Raw genomic sequence first — 19,001 nt, forward strand, 5'->3', positions numbered from 1 at the left:
AAATGTACGTGATTTTAAACTAGTCGGGCACTGCAGCTTCAATCAAAGTCTATATAGGTAGTCTTCCGACTTATAACCATTATTTTAGTGACGGTCGAAGTGACAACAGCACTGAAAAAAAAGTGACTAGGGACTGGTTTTCCCATTTACAACTGTTGCAGCCTCCTCGTGGTCACATGATCAAAATTTGAGGACTTGGCAACTGGCATGTACTTATGCCAATTGCACCATCCCAGCATCGTGTAATCATCATTTGTAACCTTCCCAGTCAGCTTCTGACAAGCAAAGTCAATGGGGAAAGCCATGATCCACTTAACAACTGTAATGATTTGCTTAACATCTGTGGCAAAAAGGTGGTAAAATGGGGCAAAAATTGACCTAATAACTGTGTCCGCTTTGGAAACCATATTCCACGCTGCCATATAGTTTGAGAAAGTGGGAGGGGGTGATTTCTATTGAGTAGTTCTAAGTAGACAAAATAAAACTCTGCTGTTAGTTCAAGGTTAAGGCACAGGATGAAAAAAGGATCTTACACTGGGACGGATCCTGATTGGTCCATGTGATGTGATGATGGAAAAAGGGAATGGATTGTAAGTTGGGACATTGTGGGAAGTCTGGGGAAAACTTTTAGTTTCGATATTCCACAGATGTGCCAGGTGCTATTCTAATAAAGGTACTTTTGAGATTATGCTTGTCTCGGAGTTACTGATTGGAGTGGAGGTTCCCTGGAACACTGACAAACTGGCTTGAAGTAACAACAGAAATGTTGGGCCCAATTATGGTCATAAGTTGAGGACTTATATTCTGCTTAGGTTTCTGGTTCTTCAAATCATTTCTCAATATCTCAATGCTCTACTTTTTTGCTGTAGACTTACGGCATTTGTAGCAGCCTGGAGACAGTTGGCATACCGTTCTTCATGGCCTCAGGAGAAATAACAGATTCTAAAACAGTCACTAAAAAGAGAAGAGAGGAGGAACAGAGATTCTAATATAAAGTTGGACACAATGCACCATTCTCATATAGGCCTTACAGTATCTTTTTAAAAATTAGATTATGAACTTGGCTCAGAGGCTTCATTGACTTTTAAGTTAGCAAAAGATAAAATTTATTGTACAGGCTACAATCACATATTGGGAGAGAACTGGGGGCGACAGATTAAAACTTTCCTCCACACATCTCCTACCACCAGCCCCAAGATCTAGCTTTTCATTACAGAAAAATATCTATGTAGCCTAAGTATTCTAAGCACCTGAGGGCAGGACAAAGAAGCAATGGGTGGAAACTAATCAAGGAAAGAAGCAACCTAGAACTAAGGAGAAATTTCATGACAGTTAGAACAATTAATCAGTGGAGCAACTTGCCTCCAGAAGTTGTAAATGCTCCAACACTGGAAGTTTTTAAAAAGATGTTGGATAATCATTTGTCTGAAGTAGTGTAGGGTTTCCTCCCTAAGCAGGGGGTTGGACTAGAAGACCTCCAAGACCTCCCTTCCAACTCGTTATCCTATTCCTATTCTATTCCTATTCTTGCCTATGGCGCTTGGGATATACCCTTGATTCTATCAGGAGATGATTCTACTCTCTCATGTGCTTTGACTTATATCTTAGCCTTAACATATGGATTAAAATTATATGAATAATTCATGTTTCTGTTTAAAATAAGATGAGCATTGATCCAAGTTTTTCACTGACCTACAGACATGGATGGTGCAGGAGGGAAGCTATCCATGGGAATAGAATCTGGGGGTCTCCCATATGTCATTTCGTATAGCAAATGTCCAAAGCAGTGTACATCTATAGCTTCTAAAGTCTACAAGAATGAAAACAAAACAGACTTGGTAGAATAATTTAACAATATCACATTCTCAGTTTGGATGAGTGATGCTGAACATTTAGGACCCAATTATGTGTGGGGGTAAATTTAAAAGTATGAATGGTAAACATCAATACACATGGACTTATTTAGAGCAAAATCTTGCTAAAGTGGAGATTGAAGATATTTGGGACACCTAATTTTTCTAGTCCCATACATGGAGAATGCTTGATGAAAACAAAAGAGATGGAACTGTGGGAGACTACTCCATACTTTGGAATTTTTTTATTTATTTAAATTAAGGTTGCCTGTTCCAGCAGATTTTAGGTAGCTTACAAAATCCAATCTCCTACCAAAATAGTAAATCCTATGAAAATGTTCCTATTTTTGTAGGCATTTGGTATTCATGCTCAACAGTATCCTTTTAGTGTATTTTAATTATTCAATTTACGTTGTTATTATAATTTTGTCTCTTAAAATATATTGTTAGTTACTTGGAGCAGTGTTTCTGATGGATTACAATAATTATAAATTGAACAAACAGATCTTTGAAGTAGTGCAGGGGTCTCCAAACTTGGCAACTTTAAGACTTGTGGACTTCCAACTCTCGGAATTTCTCACCCAGCATGCTGGCTGGGTAATTCTGGGAGTTACAGTCCACAAGTCTTAAAGTTGCCAAGTTTGGAGGCCTCTAGAATACAGTACTGTAATGTAAGAAGATTCATATATATTTAGGAGATTCTGCTGGCTCTTAAGAAACTCGAACAAAAGAACACTGATACATTTTTACACCGTTTGTTCAATAAGACTTTTAATTATAAATATGAAGTACAAGTCAAGATATCCTCTGTCTCTCTGAAAGAGCTCTTACACAAAAATAGGTGATTTTAGGATTAGCATTATAACAGAGCTAGAAAGCCTTTCCTAGTTACTTAAAAAAATCCCTCCGCAAACTGTTATTATCCTTAATCGCATAATACTAGGATGCACAATTTTGAAACACAAAAATTACACCCATCCGAGTTGTGTCTTGCAAATCATGCCCACAAACTAACTACGCCAAAATATAAATTAAAATTTATCTTTCCAAGATAAATTTTGGCCTTTGGACTACAGGTTGTGCATCTCATTTAATAAGTGAGGTCTCCATAACTACATCTTTAGGAAAAGACAACTGGCATTTGTGCAGCCAATGAATTGCAACTGTATGCTTCTTGTGCACTAGAAGATTAATCTGGAAAAAAACGGGACTGTAAAACTGCATTTCAGTTAGAAGATAATAGTTCTTATTCTGATGCTTCTAGTCGCCATTTGTGTAAAATTTCCTGTTCTTTTTCTTCCTAAACTGAAAGATGAACTCTTCATGTTGAACACAAAAGGCCAGAAATGTATGATTTACTTTGTACTTCATGTTTATATGGAGTTGTTAAGCTCTCAATAGGCCCACTCAACCCATTGGTCATAGGAACCAGGGTACATGATTAAACTACCTTAGAGAAGCATAATATATGAACCAATCCAACATTTCTGTATGCTTCTTGGATTAAATTACTTTTCTCGCAACATTAGAAAATGGTTTGCTTTGTTTTAAATAGACTATTGGCATGTATCACATTCAAAATTAATTCCCATCTGCAAAGATATTTGCTTGCACTTACATTAATTTTACGGAATTGTGTGAAGTAGGATCGGTAGAAGGACGGGAGCCCCAGTAGAGAATTCTCCAAATCCAGTAATCTACACGTGTCCCCTTCCAACACAACATTGGAAGCATGAAGGTGACCATATGGGAATCCTTTCTCATGCAAGAACTTTAAGACCTAGAACACCAAACACAAAAAATGTTTCAGTCTGACAATCAGAAAATAAACATCCATCTACAGCATTTTGCCATAGAGATATCCCAGCTTCAAATGCTAAAAACACCCACTGGGGAAAACAGATGGCATTCATTTAATGAGCAAGGATTCGCTTAATGACTACTACAAAAAGGTTGCAAAATCAGGCACAGTCATATGGTAGTCAGCTTAACAACCTCTACGACTTATAATTAATTCTGGGTTTAGTGATGGTTATAAGCAGGGGTGGGTTTCTACCGGTTCTGTCCACCTCTGTAGAACCGGTAGCTCTGAAGAGCAGCAGACATAAAACCGGTTCTATGTCTGCTGATGTTTTTGCCCACCCGGGCTCTTACCTGATCTTTATTTCCTGATTTTTCAACTTCAGCTGCCGAACAAGGCACAGCTGCAGTTACAAAAGCAGGAAAACAGGACTGTTTCAAAGGCTGTGTCTCTGCACACAGCATGCTGATGACCATTTACAGGCGCGCGGCTCACAGCGTGCAGGGAAGCTCATAAATCCCGAACCAGTAGTTAACCCTGTCGTATGCCACCCCTGGTTCTAAGTCGAGGATTACCTGTATCAAAGTTTCATCTCATGTTATCCATAGCAGGCTATATTGTTTCCCTCTAAAGCCAACACTGTGTTCCAAATTTGGCATATCTCCCTTCTGAATTTTTTGATTAGTTTTATTTATATAACTAAGATATATCAGATGATTTAGAGAAGGATCTAGTGTCATTTCTTTCAATACTTTTTTTTTATCCTAAGTATAACAAGAAAGGACAAAATTCTCTAAAAAGCTGGAGGGGCGGGAGGTTTAGACACAAAAGTTGTGATTTTAACTTATATAATGTTACAATGGTACAGTGAAATATAGTGTTTGGTACACTTGTTATCAGCCTCTGACAGATGTAATTTTTTTGGTCTTTCAACTGATCATGACTTGAAACCATATAAAAATTCATGTAGAGGATTAAATCTTTTTTACCTCCAATATTTGTCGGCCAAATGTTTTAATTTGTTGGAGTTCAAGACCTTGAATTTTCTTCGGGTTGCAGTACTTCTTCAGAAACGGATCTTTTGGTTTTGCCTTTCAAAAGAAATCCCTATTATGGTTACAAGTTTCAAATATATATATAACAAAAGATCCTATTGCTAATAGCAGATAAAAAGATTCAGAATTGACACACCTCAACTATGATTTCTTTAACTATTTAAATATGGTTAATCATTAATGAATGTTGAAATTCCCTGGGTATCCCAGAAATGTAGGTTTATTTGTACATTAAACAAGACTTTTAAAAGAACACAAGAATTTACTTTGGTTTGAGACACCAGTATAATAACAGAGGCAATATTAAGTGCAGAGCCTGTCTCTTGGATAAAAGAGAAAATGCCCCTGAAGATGGCACTTTCCAGCTCAATGTTGTGTATATTTATTTATTTATTCAATTTTTATAGTCGCCATCTCAGCCAAATGACTATGTATGTGTATATGTGTATCTAATGAATCAGGATTTACCTTGGAGTCAGGAGGGACCTTGGAGGTCTTCTAGTCCAACCCCCTCCTCCCTACTCAAGCAGGAAACCCTATACCATTTCAGACAAATGGTTATCTATGTCAGCGTTCCAGGGAAAATCTATTCCTGTCAGTAACTCCAAGACAAACATAATCTCAAAGTACTCTTATTAGAATAGCACCTGGCACATTCTGTGGAATTCCAAAACTAAAAGTTTCCCCGGACTTCCCACACTATCCCAACCTACAAACCATCCCCTTTTTACTCATTATCACATCACATGAACCAATCCCAAAGTAAGTTCCGATTCTTTCTGCGCCACAAGCTTTAACCTTGAACTATCAAAAGAATTATATTTTGTCTACTAAGAGCTACTCAATTAACATCACTCCCTTCCCACTTTCTCCAGCTATGTGGCAGCAATGAATCACATAGCTGACAATCTAATCTCTTCTTCAAAACCAAGGTTAAAGATGCTGGGAGATGAAATTCCCCAGAGTGCCTATTATAGAAAGGGAGGATAAATTTATGTGTATTTTACTGCCCACAAAACAGAAGAACTGTTATTAATTTATTAAATGTTTACATCTCCCAGCATCTCTGGATGGTTTACACTTACAAACACAGAGGATGATAGAATACCACAAAACAAAAGGTAACACCAAAGCAAATATATTAATTAAGCTGTACTCTTAATCAGTTAAATCCTAAATATACAGTACATGTTGCAAATGTATAAATTATATCGCCAAAGCCATGTTATGCACATTACCTTATAAATAAGGTCTTTTAGAGTTCCTTTTTCACTGAAGTGTCTAATTACTAGTGCAGAAGATTCACTGGCTGTGGCAAAAATGATTTTGTAAATATAAGGATGCTGTCCAGAAAAGAAAATGAATTAACATTACCTTCATGGAATACATATTTACATAAAATGTTTCCCAATCCCCATTCCTCAGCAACTTAAATGAGACTAAGTCCTGCATTGGAGTGCATACGATTGCAATTCAAAATATACTTTAAGTAGGCTTTGATAAAACTTTTGTCTAAGTTGGCTTGAAGCATACAGACTAATACTAGTCATATTATAGATGTGAAGTAGTAATACAACTTTAGTCTCTGAGCTTAAGGCAGAAAAAAGCTTTCATTTTTAAAACATAAAATAAAAATCTTCTAGTGAAAATCTGCAACTGGAAGATTGGGAGGAAATGAGATAAGGACAAGAGATCATTACGAAGAATCAGGGTTTCTTCTTCATAGGTTAACTCAGATGGTAATCTATAGGCCAGTCTCTAAAATCAAAATGAATCATGGACAAATCTTCATTGGTGACCTCTAAGTAATCTATGTACAAATACATATTTGCCTGTTTAAAGCTAATTAACTACTTACCGAACAGGAAGAAAGAAGCTTGACAGCACATTGAAGATCTCTGTCAGCTAAATATTTATCTGGACCCAGGTCAGCCTAAAAATATTTATATATTAAATGATGTGATGCATAAAAATATTGCTATGTTTAAATTATTTAAACATTTACTTTTGACGTCATTCAAAAATTGATTTTTCTCCCTTAAGAATACAGAAACACTTGAGATATGTGAAAGCAGATAAAATGATCATATAAATCCCATTTATATGATCCCAAATGATTATATAAATCCCATTTTCCCTCTTTTGTAAATGCAACTGGACAAGACAGAAGAAGGAATTTTGCTTGTCACGGAGGGAGTTTTAACTGATTCTAAAAACAGAATACGTCTAGGAATGCAACAGAAAATATTGTCACAGTGTTCAGGATCCATATGCTACATAACATAACATAACTTGCAAAGATTGTAGAGGAAGGAACCAGCTAACCTCGCTAATCCTCAAATTACTACTGTAATGTAGCCTATGACAGTCATAGGTTTTTATTTCCTGTAAGCCCCCTTGAGTCGCTGTGACCAAGTAGGCGGCAATATAAATTTTCCAAATAAATAAGTCATAACAGTTGTAAAGCATGACCGACCCAGATTTTACAATGTTTTTGCAGGGTTGGTTAAGTGAATGCAGCAACCGTTAAATGCAAATGCGCAGACATTAAAAGAACAAGGTGGTTGTAAGGATGAACCTATTGTTTCACATTGGTATGGTTTGGCCCAAAACCAGAAGTGCTAGTCAATCACAAACACTGTCACATGATGAGGGGGAATAGCGGCCAAGTTGCCAAGTGCCTGAAGTGAAGTCATGTGACCGCAGGAAGGGGGAAGGAGATCATTGGAACTTCAGATCCAGGTCATAAGCACCCTTTTCCAGCTAGGTTGGTACCCTCAAACAGTTGCTAAGCAACCAGTCATAAGTCGTACACTACCCGTCTCTTATTTAGCACTTGTTTTCCATTTCTCCAATTGCTTTCCCAGTTTAGCAACAGAATAATTGCCAATCAACACAAGGTGGTCTCTTTATATTCCTCATTCTTAACGTCAGGAGGCAGGGTTATTTTTTCTTTACAGTAAACAAATTATCTAGCACTCCATTATTTTTGTATAATGTTGATTTAGCAAATCAGTACTGTACAAATTATATTATCAGTACTGTACAAATTATAACCTGACTGAATATGTTGTCTAATCTCTCTGCCGATTAATATCTTCTCACAAAAATCAACTCTTCAAGATAACCAAGGTCAAGAAACAGACCTGCAGGAATACCAAGAATCATATTTTATCGTTGTAAGATATAATAATAGATTCTTGAAAGCCTGTCCTAGTTTTTCTTCTATCTTATACTAAAGAAAATCAAAATGACTAAACTGCTGAAATGAGTAAACTGACATTTGAAGTTAGAGAATAAGAAGATAAGCAATTTTATATGATATGGGATTTGTTTTATCAATGGTTGGATAAAAAGGCATGGTAATATAATAGACTAGATAATTTTGTGATAGAAATCTAATAGATTGATATAAAACATAATACAGATATATACAACCACTGGTTAAAAGTATAACATAAATTTTAAGATAAAATGTGGAACATCACGTATAAAATGATGGAATAAATAGTTTAGTCATGGATGATTAATAACTGATAAATATATAAACATATGTTAGTTTGACAATGTGAAGATTGATATAAATTGTGAGTAAATGACTACAAAAGTATAGCACAAAAGATACGTAACCAACTGACACACTGTATGTATATAAAATAGAAGAGGATTTTAAAAAAAAATCAAAATGGATCTATTTTCAGTTCCTGTCTCATGTTTTCTTGGTTCTCTAGATGATGCAATTGTTTTTTAAGTGCCTTTACAACCACTATTTCATATTTTCCCCAAAATATTTCCTCACTAAACTCTTTACAATGGCACAGTAGTTGCTTAACTTTAGAGACAGTGTTCAGAGTTTTCTTTTAAAAGTTAGTCTCATGCACATAAAGCAAAAATCAAGGTTGCAATTTTGGTAAGAGATAATGCCCCCCCCCCCCTACACAAAAAACAAACTAACCCAACTTAGGACTAGTCGCTCCTTTGGTTGATTCTTAATCTTCATTAAGAAATACTTCTTTCGGATCCTCCAGCCTGAAAAACCATATAATTCATCAAAATATGTTAAAATTAGTTGTAACTGCTGTACATCATGCAATGTAATACACTTGTGAGAATGTGGGGGCATACACAAGAGACAGAAATAGAGAGAGGAAGAAGGGGAGAGAGGGGTATTACAAGTAGTCCTCGACTTATGATCACAATTGAGCCCAAAATTTCGGTTGCTAAGCTAAACAGTTAAGTGAGTTTTGCCCCATTTTATGACCTTTCTTGCCACAGTTAAGCGAATCACTGCAGTTATAAAGTTAGTAACATGGTTGTTATGTGAATCTGGCTCCCCATGGACTTCGCTTGTCAGAAGGTTGGAACATGTGACCCCGGGACACTGCAACCGTTGTAAATATGAGTCAGTTGCCAAGCGTTTGAATTTTGATCACGTGACCACGGGGATTCTGCAATGGTACTAAGTGTGAAAAACGGCCATAGGTCACTTTGCAAAGTTACAGTGTAGCTGTTGTAATGTTGTAAGTCGAGGACTACCTATAGTAGCATTGAAAAAAACATTTTAATTTTTTTACTTCTGACTGTACAATTCAACAAGGCACATTCCAAAATAAAAAGGAGAGCTGCTGTTTTAAAATACGGTGCAAAATTTAACATTCAGTAGCATAATATGGGATAAGGGTCCAGTCCACACTTCCAGTTACTAAGATCTTAAAGACCGGAAAGACACTTTGACGTAAGGTCCAAGGAAGATACAAAAACACAGCAATTTGTAAATGTTTGTTTTATAGATTAGGACTCTGCTTGGTGGAAGTAGGGAAGAAAGATAATTTGGGGATTTAAATCCTTTGTCCCCTGTTGAAGTCTAGAGGTGGATCTATAAGGATAAATCAAATGGCAGCAGAATCTTGATTCTGACAATCAGGAATTGCATCAAGTATGCTCTCTATGTTTGCTTACAAAGCAATCTATGTTACAACACAAAACACAATATAGAGGTGGACAGAGCAACAACATATTCTGATGTCTGTGATGTATAACGAATGTTACATATCTAATAAAACTAATGTTCTTACCAATATCTTTTAATGGTTCTACCACTTCCCACTTTGGTTCCGACCGAAAAAACATTGAAACATGCTGTAAGGCAATTTCTGCAGAGAGAGGGATTTCAAAAATGCTATTTCAATATTGACAAATGTCTACAGTAAAGTTAATTTCAACTTTAAAATTTTATCTGTGTGCCAACATTCAATAGTAAGTTATCTCTAGGTTGGCTGATAAAGGTTAAACTAAAATTGGAAAGTATATCTACAAACAACATGATATAGGAGGAATTTTCAAACAATATGGATGAAGGTATCATAACATATTTTTCCAATTTCATCAATACAAAATACTAGAAAATACATGTATAATTTGTGTGGCCAAAAAAGCCCTGGATTTTGTACATAGGCATGCATGTATCAGATCTTGAGAAAATATTTGTATATTTCTTATATTCTTATATTTCTGTAAGGCAACACATATTTTCTATCATGCTGGTTCAGTGAATTAATAAGCATGTATGGGCTTCCCCCCAGCCAGCCATGCCAAGAAGTGAGAAACATTGCAAACTGAGAGACATGTTTAGAGATATACAGAATCCAGGCACAGAAAATCCTGCATGAGATACAGCAAGATATTCTATAACAGTTTCCAATTATTTTTTGAAAGGACACATTAAGATCAAATGCGAGGATAATGTCTCATCTGCCTGAAATATATACTATTCACTAAATTTCCTTTAGTATGATTTGCCAGCATGGAGTTCAGTAATGATAACATTCCGTGAATAAACACTGAAGCCAGAATCACAAGGGAGTCCAGGAAATTCAAAAGCTACAGGCAGCATTCCACTCTCAGATCATCCTACTGCGTTCAGGTGTTTCATCTTTGAACATGAAAGCAATGCTCAGTGGGGGTGAAATCCTTGAGCTGTGAAATGCTTTAGTAAAATAGACCAACAAGGACATCACGTCTATAGTGCTGGCAATTCCATGAGTTGACAGAACTGACATATTTTCACTTCATTAGTTTCAGATATGCAGAGAACTAGTCTTGCATTCTTCTGGAGAAAGGAGAGGAAATAGGTAATGATATCTGTGCTGTTTGAAATATTTGATTTTTCAATAAATAATTTTCAAAATTGTCTCCTTACCAGTGTAATTAATAGAATAGCTGTTTGGATCCAGAAATTTTTTTACTAGTTCACAGTTGGATAGGATATGATTCGAAGTAATCACATTGAGATAGTTCTGAAGGCCCTTCTGTCTTTCAGCAATGAATTCACGGTCCATATTTCCAATCAATTTTTTGGGAGGAAGAGGTAGGCTAAGAGCAGAAATCTTGAAAACAAGAACAGGCCTAGTGAAAACTACTAGTACAAAATATAGTTCTTTACATCTGCAACAAAAAAATGCAACCAATATCCCATCTTACGAAAGTATTGACTGGGTTCATACATTGCAAAAACTTTATTTGTTTGTTTGTTTGTTGTTGCCGCCTATTTGCCCATGGCGACTCAATGATGGTTTGCTGGTTTACTGCAATACACTAACATAGTCTTTCTGATGGTTTCTAGCTTAAATGTAAATTAGGCGCTGTGGCTCTTTCAATGAACCAAACTTACAGAAAATCATGGTGTTCTGACCCAGCTCCCCAAACACGACCCACCCTCTGAAATTAACTCAAAGATTCCTTGATTCAGAGTGCCAGCAGCCCTGGCAAAAAGTTTCTCTCTCAATGGAGGCTAACAAGTCCATCTGGCTGGAAGATGAATAGATGTCTGCCACATCTATTCATCTCCGCCCCCTGCCTTTTATCCCCAAAGCTAGGGTGGGGCTTCGCAAACAGCAGTGGCTCTTCCATCCCAAGGATCGGCTCGCAGATTTCCACTGCTCTCCTCTCCTCTGCTTTCTGTACATCCGCATGTCAAGTACTGGACCCAGTTGTTCCTCCTCTTCCTCATCAGCCACCTCCAGACCTGGGGGCTGACAGACGGCCCAGTCTCCATCTCTCTTCTTATCTCTCTCTCTCTCTCTCTCTCTCTCTCTCTCAGCTCCATTCTCTCTTTCCCTTCAGAGCTCTCAGGTTGCCTTGATGCTGATCCTGACACCCACACTTCCTCCTCCTCTAATTCAGCTGCTGGAGGGGCCGGCGGCCGATAGGCCACAACATATGACTTCAAATGTCTTGATAAACGAAGCATGTTGGTTTCTATAAGAAGGTATACCCATAATCCTCAACTTATGGTTCAGTACCTGTTCAAAGTTATAACGGCACTGAAAAAAGTGACTTATGACCATTTATCAGTTATGACAATTGCAGCATCCCCATGGTCATGTGATCAACATTTGAATGATTGGAGACTGGTTCATATTTATGATGGTTGCAGTATTCCAGGGTCGTGTAATCAACTTTTGCAACATTCTGACAAGTAAAGTCAATGGGGGAGCCAGATTCGTTTAACAACTGTGTAACTAACCTAACAACTGCAGTGATTCACTTAACAATTGTGGCAAGAATGAGGTAAAATTTACTTAACATCTATCTTGCTTAGCAACAGAAATTTGGGGCTTAATTGTAGTCCTAAATCAATGATTATGTATATCTTCCCACAGATCTAACCACCCTTTGAGAGTTGTATGCAATGAAATTTCATTTTAATGTATGCCGATTAGAGTACATTCAAAGGGACAATAAAGTTATTCTAAGTCTAAGTCTATCAGGACGTAGTGAAGGATGCTGTTCAGTAACATGAGAGGGTCAAAGGTTCTCTTTGCCCTACAAAGAATAAAGGCTTCCGATTAAAGATTTATATTAATTCATTAGCAATAAAATGGCTGGTTTTAGTAACAAAGCAAAGATACATTCCTAAATATACTCTGATGGTTTTATGTCACCTGAAGAAACTACATCACGTAAAGCAAATGAAACAGTATGGCAGCTTTTGGTCAAAACCTTGGTTTTTTTGGGGGGGAAAGTGGAATGAAGATAGACTGTGCATGTCAGCAGTCTCTATATCTTTAGCAAAAACTATAGAAAAGATTTCAAAATTATTTCCTGTCAGTGTTTGACTCATTCTTTCATATTAAGGGAAAACAATTAAAGATCTTAGAACTGCTAGTTCTAGGGAAAATGGTTTACATTGTGACGTACTTCTATTATCGCTAACTCATCCACCTTTTTAGCTCTTTTTTTGACTCATTATATACATTAATGTAATTCAGAGAACATCATAGCAATTAAAGATGTAGATGTGATTAATGAATTAAACTAAACATATGAAATAACTCTTTTGAAGCCTGGGGTTTGGCAAAGGGAATAATCTTGTACACTGTAGAGAAGAAATTTATAATCCAGATGTTACAGAGTAGATTCACAAGATGTGCTGCTTATCAATTTTGGAAATGTATAGATATATTAAAAATGAAAAGATGGAGCAATGATTTTACATAGTCTAACTGTAATAATATACTAAAGAACTGATTCTATATTAATTAGTTCTATGCTGCTAGAAATAAAAAGGATCCATATTTTATGGTCCCTTTTTATTTCTTTAGTACTGTTGTACTGTTTTGGTTTGTTTATATTTTTGTTGTTACATTCCACCAAATTTTTAATAAATCTACATTTTAAAAACCACTTAACCCTTAAGTCATTCACTGTTATAGAATATGGAGAATAACTTCACTTCTAGCACATAACACAAAATTAATATTTATAATGGGATGGAAGTTTTTTTGATATTGATGTAAAGAAAGGTATCCTCAAGATGCAAAGGATGGGGGTGAATTAGGGTGTTTTGGGGTCTTAAGGTACACTTAATTATTTTCAGAAACAGCTATTTCTTTTCAAAAAGGGAAAAGAAAGGAAAAAGGATAAAAAACAACCCAGATTATCAGTTCATACAGAAACAGGAAGGAAAGTTCAGAGCTTTTGTGAGTACAGCAGAACTGTTTCTTCCCTTAATCGCAGGAATGTTTTTGACAGAAACTCTGAAATCATTCTCAGAAAAGGAAATCATACATTTGATTAATGCATTTCTCAACAGTTTTGAAATAACAATAAATTCTGCTGAAGCTAGCTGAGGAAATGTTTTATATTTCTGTTATATTTATCTAAGTCTGAACAAAGCTGGAATGATTAACTTCCAGGATGCCCGTGTTGATCAGAAAAAGCAGGGATGTATACAGAGACAGGATTCAGAGTCATCATTATACATCCCTCAGGAAAATTTGTTAATGCTTTAAGTCCATGCTATCATGTCCGCTGTGTGTTACACAACCTTTATCCAAAAAAGTAGTGTAGCAATAATTACTTATAGTACTGAATTGCAGTACTATTGTGAAAGAGCATAATTATCCTTGAACTTAGGAACAATCTAAAAAACAAACTGTACTCAGTGTTGGAGGAAGTTCTTTTAAAAGAAATTGTTTACTGATGCCAACGCAGAAAAAATATTGATTTTTAGAATAGTGCATCTAGTGTCTTGTTCATTCATTACAACCAAAGAGGAAGATGGCAGGTTAAAAAAATTTCTTCTCACTTGTTAAAATTTTCACCTTCCCATGGAAACAATGAATTTAAGTCAGTCAGTCCCAGAAGTGACATAAATTATATTACGCTTATAGTCCTGTAGATTTATCTTGTTACTTGATTGCCATTACTTTCAGAATAGCGTAAGCAACAATAAATGACCACCACTATGAAAGGACATGCATAGAGATGAAAGCCTCCAATATCTAATGGTCTCTCAGATTCCCAATGAAACAATATAAAATGGGCGTTGGTAGAAGTTACCGTGAACGCCCTTTCTATCTATGCTGCGAGAGAGCCCAGGATGGGTTGACTCCTTCCTATGACATCATAGCTGAGTCTGTACTAAGATATAAAAGCCAGCCCCCGGGAGAGACCCCAGCTTTGGTGAAGATACTTGACAGACTGAAAGGTGTCTCTGAAAGCCCAAAATAAATACAGAAATATGTCTTACCCTCTCCGGACAAATCAAGGGAGGGGCTGGGCTCTCTCGCAGCATAGATAGAAAGGGCGTTCACGGTAACTTCTACCAACGCCCATTCTCCTCCATGCTGCATCGAGAGCCCAGGATGGGACATACCAAAGCCTGCATTGTCCACGGGCATGTCCTCGTCTGGCTCATCACACCGACTGTGGAACCACTCGTTGAAGCACCCGTCTGCCGAAGGCTGCAGTCGCCGAGGCAAAAGCATCCAGACGGTAGTGTCTGATGAAAGGAGACGGGGATGTCCATGTGGCCCGACAAATCTCCTCCAAGGATGCTTGGGTCGCCCAGGCCTCGGGGAACTGGAAGGGCAGCAGATTTGTAGGCCTGCTCAATGCAAGACCTGACCCACCTGCTAATAGTAGGAGAAGAGGCCTTGTGCCCCAAGTGAGAAGGGAAAAAGGAAACAAACATGGCTTCTGACTTCCTGAAGGAGGAAGTGCGCTTAATGTATATTCTAAGAGCTCTTCTTACGTCTAGCGTGTGCCACTGCCGCTCTAAGTCATGGTGTGGGAGAGGACAGAAGTCAGGCAAAACAATGTCCTGGGACCTGTGAAACCAGGTGTTAACCTTCGGAATAAATGAGGGGTCCAGACGAAGAACAACCCTATCATCGTGAAAGGAACAAAGGTCCTGTCTGATGGAAAGAGCAGCAAGCTCGGAAACCCTCCTGGCAGAAGTGATGGCAACAAGGAACACTACCTTCAGAGTCAGGAAATGGAGAGACACTGTTCTAAGGGGTTCAAAGGGGGGCTTTGTAAAGGCATTAAGGACCAAATGAAGGTCCCAGGAAGGATACCTGTGAACCACCGGAGGGTGCAGGTTGGAAGCCCCTTTCAAAAACCTCCTGACTGAAGTGTGATGGGATAAGGAAGGAAGCGAACCCCATGAAAGGACCGAGGAGAGGGCCGCAACCTGCCTGCGTAAGGTGTTGGGGGCAAATCTTTCTCCAGCCCATGCTGAAGGAAGCTAAGAACGTCTGCCAACTGGACTGAAGCAGGAGAAAGACCCTCCCTGAGGCACCATCGGGAAAAAGCCTTCCAGGTAACATCATAGACGCGCCTTGTAGAAGGTTTGCGAGAAGCCAGGATAGTGAGGATGAACCCTTTCTGGAAGATCAGCCTCCTCCAGCCGCCGCAAGTGCCACATGGTCAGCTTGAACCACTGGGGCTCTGGGTGGAGCAGGGCCCCCTGGTGAAGGGAGATTAGATGGGCAGGGATCCTCCAAGGAGAAGCTACCGATAGGTTGACCAGGTCCGCAAACCAGGGCCTCCTTGGCCAATAGGGTGCCAGGAGGAGGAGCTCCGCACGTTCCTCCAACATCTTCCGAATTACTGCCGGAATGATGGGAAGCGGGGAAAGGCGTAGGGGAAACCCTTGGGACATCTGCACCGAAGAGCATTGGTCCCCTCCGCTCCCTGGCAAGGAAACCTGGTGAAGAATCTGGTGACTTGGGCGTTTTGAGGAGTGGAGAAAAGATCCACCTCCAGTGTTCCGAATCTGAGGGAAAGATCCCTGAATAGAGACGGAGGAATGGACCATTCTGCCTGGTCGACTAGGTTCCTGCTGAGCCAGTCGGCCTGGGAGTTGTCGAACCCGGAGGTGTAGTCCGCCGAGATCGATAACAGGTGTTTCTCTGCCCATAACCCCATTGTAGAGCCTCTCTCATGAGGGCTTTGGACCTCGTCCCCCCTTGCCGGTTGACATGAGCCTTTGCGGCCATTTTGTCCGTAAGGACTAGAACATGAGAGCCAGTCACTGATTGCCTGAAATGCTTGAGAGCCAGAAAAATGGCTCTGAGTTCTAGCCAATTTATGAGAAGGGTCTGTTCCGATCTGGACCAAACGCCCTGGGCTATCTGGCCCTGCATATGGGAACCCCAACCCAGGAGGCTGGCATCGGTGGTTATCACTAGCCTGTCTGGGTCCCTGAACAGGAGTCCCCTCCAGATAGATGGGGAATGCCACCAATTGAGAGATCTCCGGATTTGTGGCGGGAGTGGGACCTTGATGGATGAGTGGCTGGTTTCTGCTCGTTGGTAGGGAAGCAGGAGCCATTGGAGGGCTCGGGAGTGGAGCCGAGCCCATGGGATGATACCAATACAGGAAACCATCTTCCCCAGAAGTTTGGACAGCAGTGACAGGGGGACAATTTGATGTTGCTGGATCTGGCTGATGATCTCTGCAAGCTCTTTCCACGAGCTGGGGACAGGACAACCTGGCATGACATGGTATCAATGGCTGCTCCCAAGTGTTGCAATTTGGTTGTAGGAGAGAGCTGGCTTTTTTGGTGTTGATGGAACTAACGGGAGCGGAGGGAAGGCTATAGGAGCCCTGGGGGCCATGGGCAGCGCAGAGCGTTGTGATTCTCCGACCTGTGAGACGGATACCGGGGAGAAGAACCGTGGAAGCTGAGTGTTGGTGGGAGGCGAAGAGGTCCACCACCGGAAGGCACGAATATTCTGGACGCTTCCTCGGAACAGGGATGGATGGAGACGCCATTCCGCCTGGTCCACCGTGGCCCTGCTCAGCCAGTCCGCCTGAGTATTGTCTACTCCGGAGATGTGTTCGGCCTTTAGTGATAGGAGGTTGGATTCTGCCCAGCGGCAAAGGCGCTCGGCTTCCCTCATTAGCTGGATGGACTGGGTGCCCCTTGCCTGTTGATATGGGCCTTGCCGTGACGTTGTCCTTTTTGGTGTTGATGGAATCTGCCCTGAGCAGGAGAGCTCGAGTCGAGATGAGCGCCCCAACCGGATAGGCTTGCGTCCGTAGTGACGGTGAGTCGTTGAGGTTCCGCGAAGAGGTGGCCTCTGTTGATGGCGGGATTGGTCCACCAGAGAAGAGACGTGAGGACCCTTGGAGGGACCCTGACTTTGACCTCGAGTTGCTTCTTCCGGATCGTTGGAACGGGAGCAGGAACCATTGGAGGGATCTGCTGTGTAGAGGGGCCCAGGGAATAATGGAGATGCATGATACCATTTTGCCCAACAATTTAGAGAGGTCCAACAAGGCCACCCTCCTTGAACGCCTGATCTGATTGACCAGGGCTTGAATGCTAAGGAACCTCTCCGGAGAGAGAAAACTCTCTGTGACACCGAATCAATTATGGCCCCAAGTGGTTAATTCGAGTAGAAGGGGTAAGTTGGCTCTTTTGCCAATTGACTAGAAAACAGTGTGCCCGTAAGGCGGAGAGGGTGACCCTGGTATCCCTGACTGCCTGGGATTTGGACGGGGAGAGAATAAGAATATCGTCCAAGTAGCAGTGGAGGCGGACGGGAACGGTCCTGAGATGGGCCGCCAGGGCCGCCAGGACCTTGGTGAAGGTCCGGGGCGAAGCCAGACCGAAGGGTAGGGCCACGTATTGATAATGAAGGTTATTATGGCAGAACCTGAGGAATTTGTAATGGGAGGGCCTGATTGGAATGTGGAGGTATGCCTCCGAAAGATCTATGGAAGATAACCAGTCTCCCCGCCTGGTGCCTAAGAGAATTGATTGCAAGGTGTGCATCTTGAATCTACGCTGGATGAGGTGACGGTTGAGCCGTTTCAAGTCTAGGATGGCTCTCCAACCCCCAGAGTGTTTGGGCACCACAAAGAGATGGGAGTAAAACCCTTTCCCCTCTGGGCCGGAGGGACAGGTTGAATGGCCTGGATGTCAAGAAGATGATGGATGGCTGCATCCATTAGAGCCCGCTTGGAGGGATCCCTTGAGGAGGGGGATGGGATGAAACAATCAGGGGGGCGGACCTGAACTCCAGGGCGAGACCAAACCTGATTGTGTCCCTAACCCATGCATCGGAGGTGGATATGTCCCATTGGGCGGCGAAGTGGCTGAGGCGGCCGCCAATGGGGAGGGAGGAAGAGGATCTACCTTCTACGGTAGGGCCTTCCTCCCGATCCCGGAATGGTCTCTTGTAGCCGCCACCGCGCCTGGTTCTGTCACCGGGTCCGAGCGGTCCTGGGACCGGAAGGAAGGAGGTCTAGGGTATCTGGGCGGGAAGGGGGTTGGTAGAAGGGCGGGGAAGATCCTCCGAAGGGCTGGGGGCCCCTGGTCTCCGATCTTCGAAAAAGGGAGGGCAAATACTTTCTCTTACTGCGGCCCTCGACCAGCAGTGGTTCCAAAGCTGGGCCAAACAGTTTGTCTCCGTAATGGGAGCAGTGGCCAGCTTGACCTTATTCTTTACGTCCGCCTGCCAGTGTTTGAGCCATAGCATGTGGCGAGCGAAACGT

The 19,001-nt window shown here is 40.6% G+C and overlaps 1 protein-coding gene across 10 annotated transcripts in view; it reads right to left on the bottom strand.

The window, feature by feature from the left end:
- Positions 1-19,001, bottom strand: part of PXK (PX domain containing serine/threonine kinase like) — a 58,886-nt gene that overhangs the window by 19,885 nt on the left and 20,000 nt on the right. For all 10 annotated transcript variants that reach the window (XM_087953678.1, XM_087953677.1, XM_087953684.1 and 7 more), the window contains 9 exons: positions 10,909-11,095; positions 9,785-9,862; positions 8,665-8,738; positions 6,568-6,642; positions 5,948-6,052; positions 4,644-4,745; positions 3,472-3,633; positions 1,693-1,810; positions 876-954 (listed from right to left, as the gene is read on the bottom strand). In XM_087953678.1, the coding sequence (XP_087809804.1) occupies positions 876-954; positions 1,693-1,810; positions 3,472-3,633; positions 4,644-4,745; positions 5,948-6,052; positions 6,568-6,642; positions 8,665-8,738; positions 9,785-9,862; positions 10,909-11,095 (980 nt within the window). The remainder of the gene's footprint in view (positions 1-875; positions 955-1,692; positions 1,811-3,471; positions 3,634-4,643; positions 4,746-5,947; positions 6,053-6,567; positions 6,643-8,664; positions 8,739-9,784; positions 9,863-10,908; positions 11,096-19,001) is intronic.

Source organism: Notechis scutatus, chromosome 2 (assembly GCF_049901735.1).
Source record: "Notechis scutatus isolate UNSWTSFEM ecotype Mainland chromosome 2, rNotScu1.2, whole genome shotgun sequence".
Lineage (NCBI taxonomy): Eukaryota > Metazoa > Chordata > Lepidosauria > Squamata > Elapidae > Notechis > Notechis scutatus.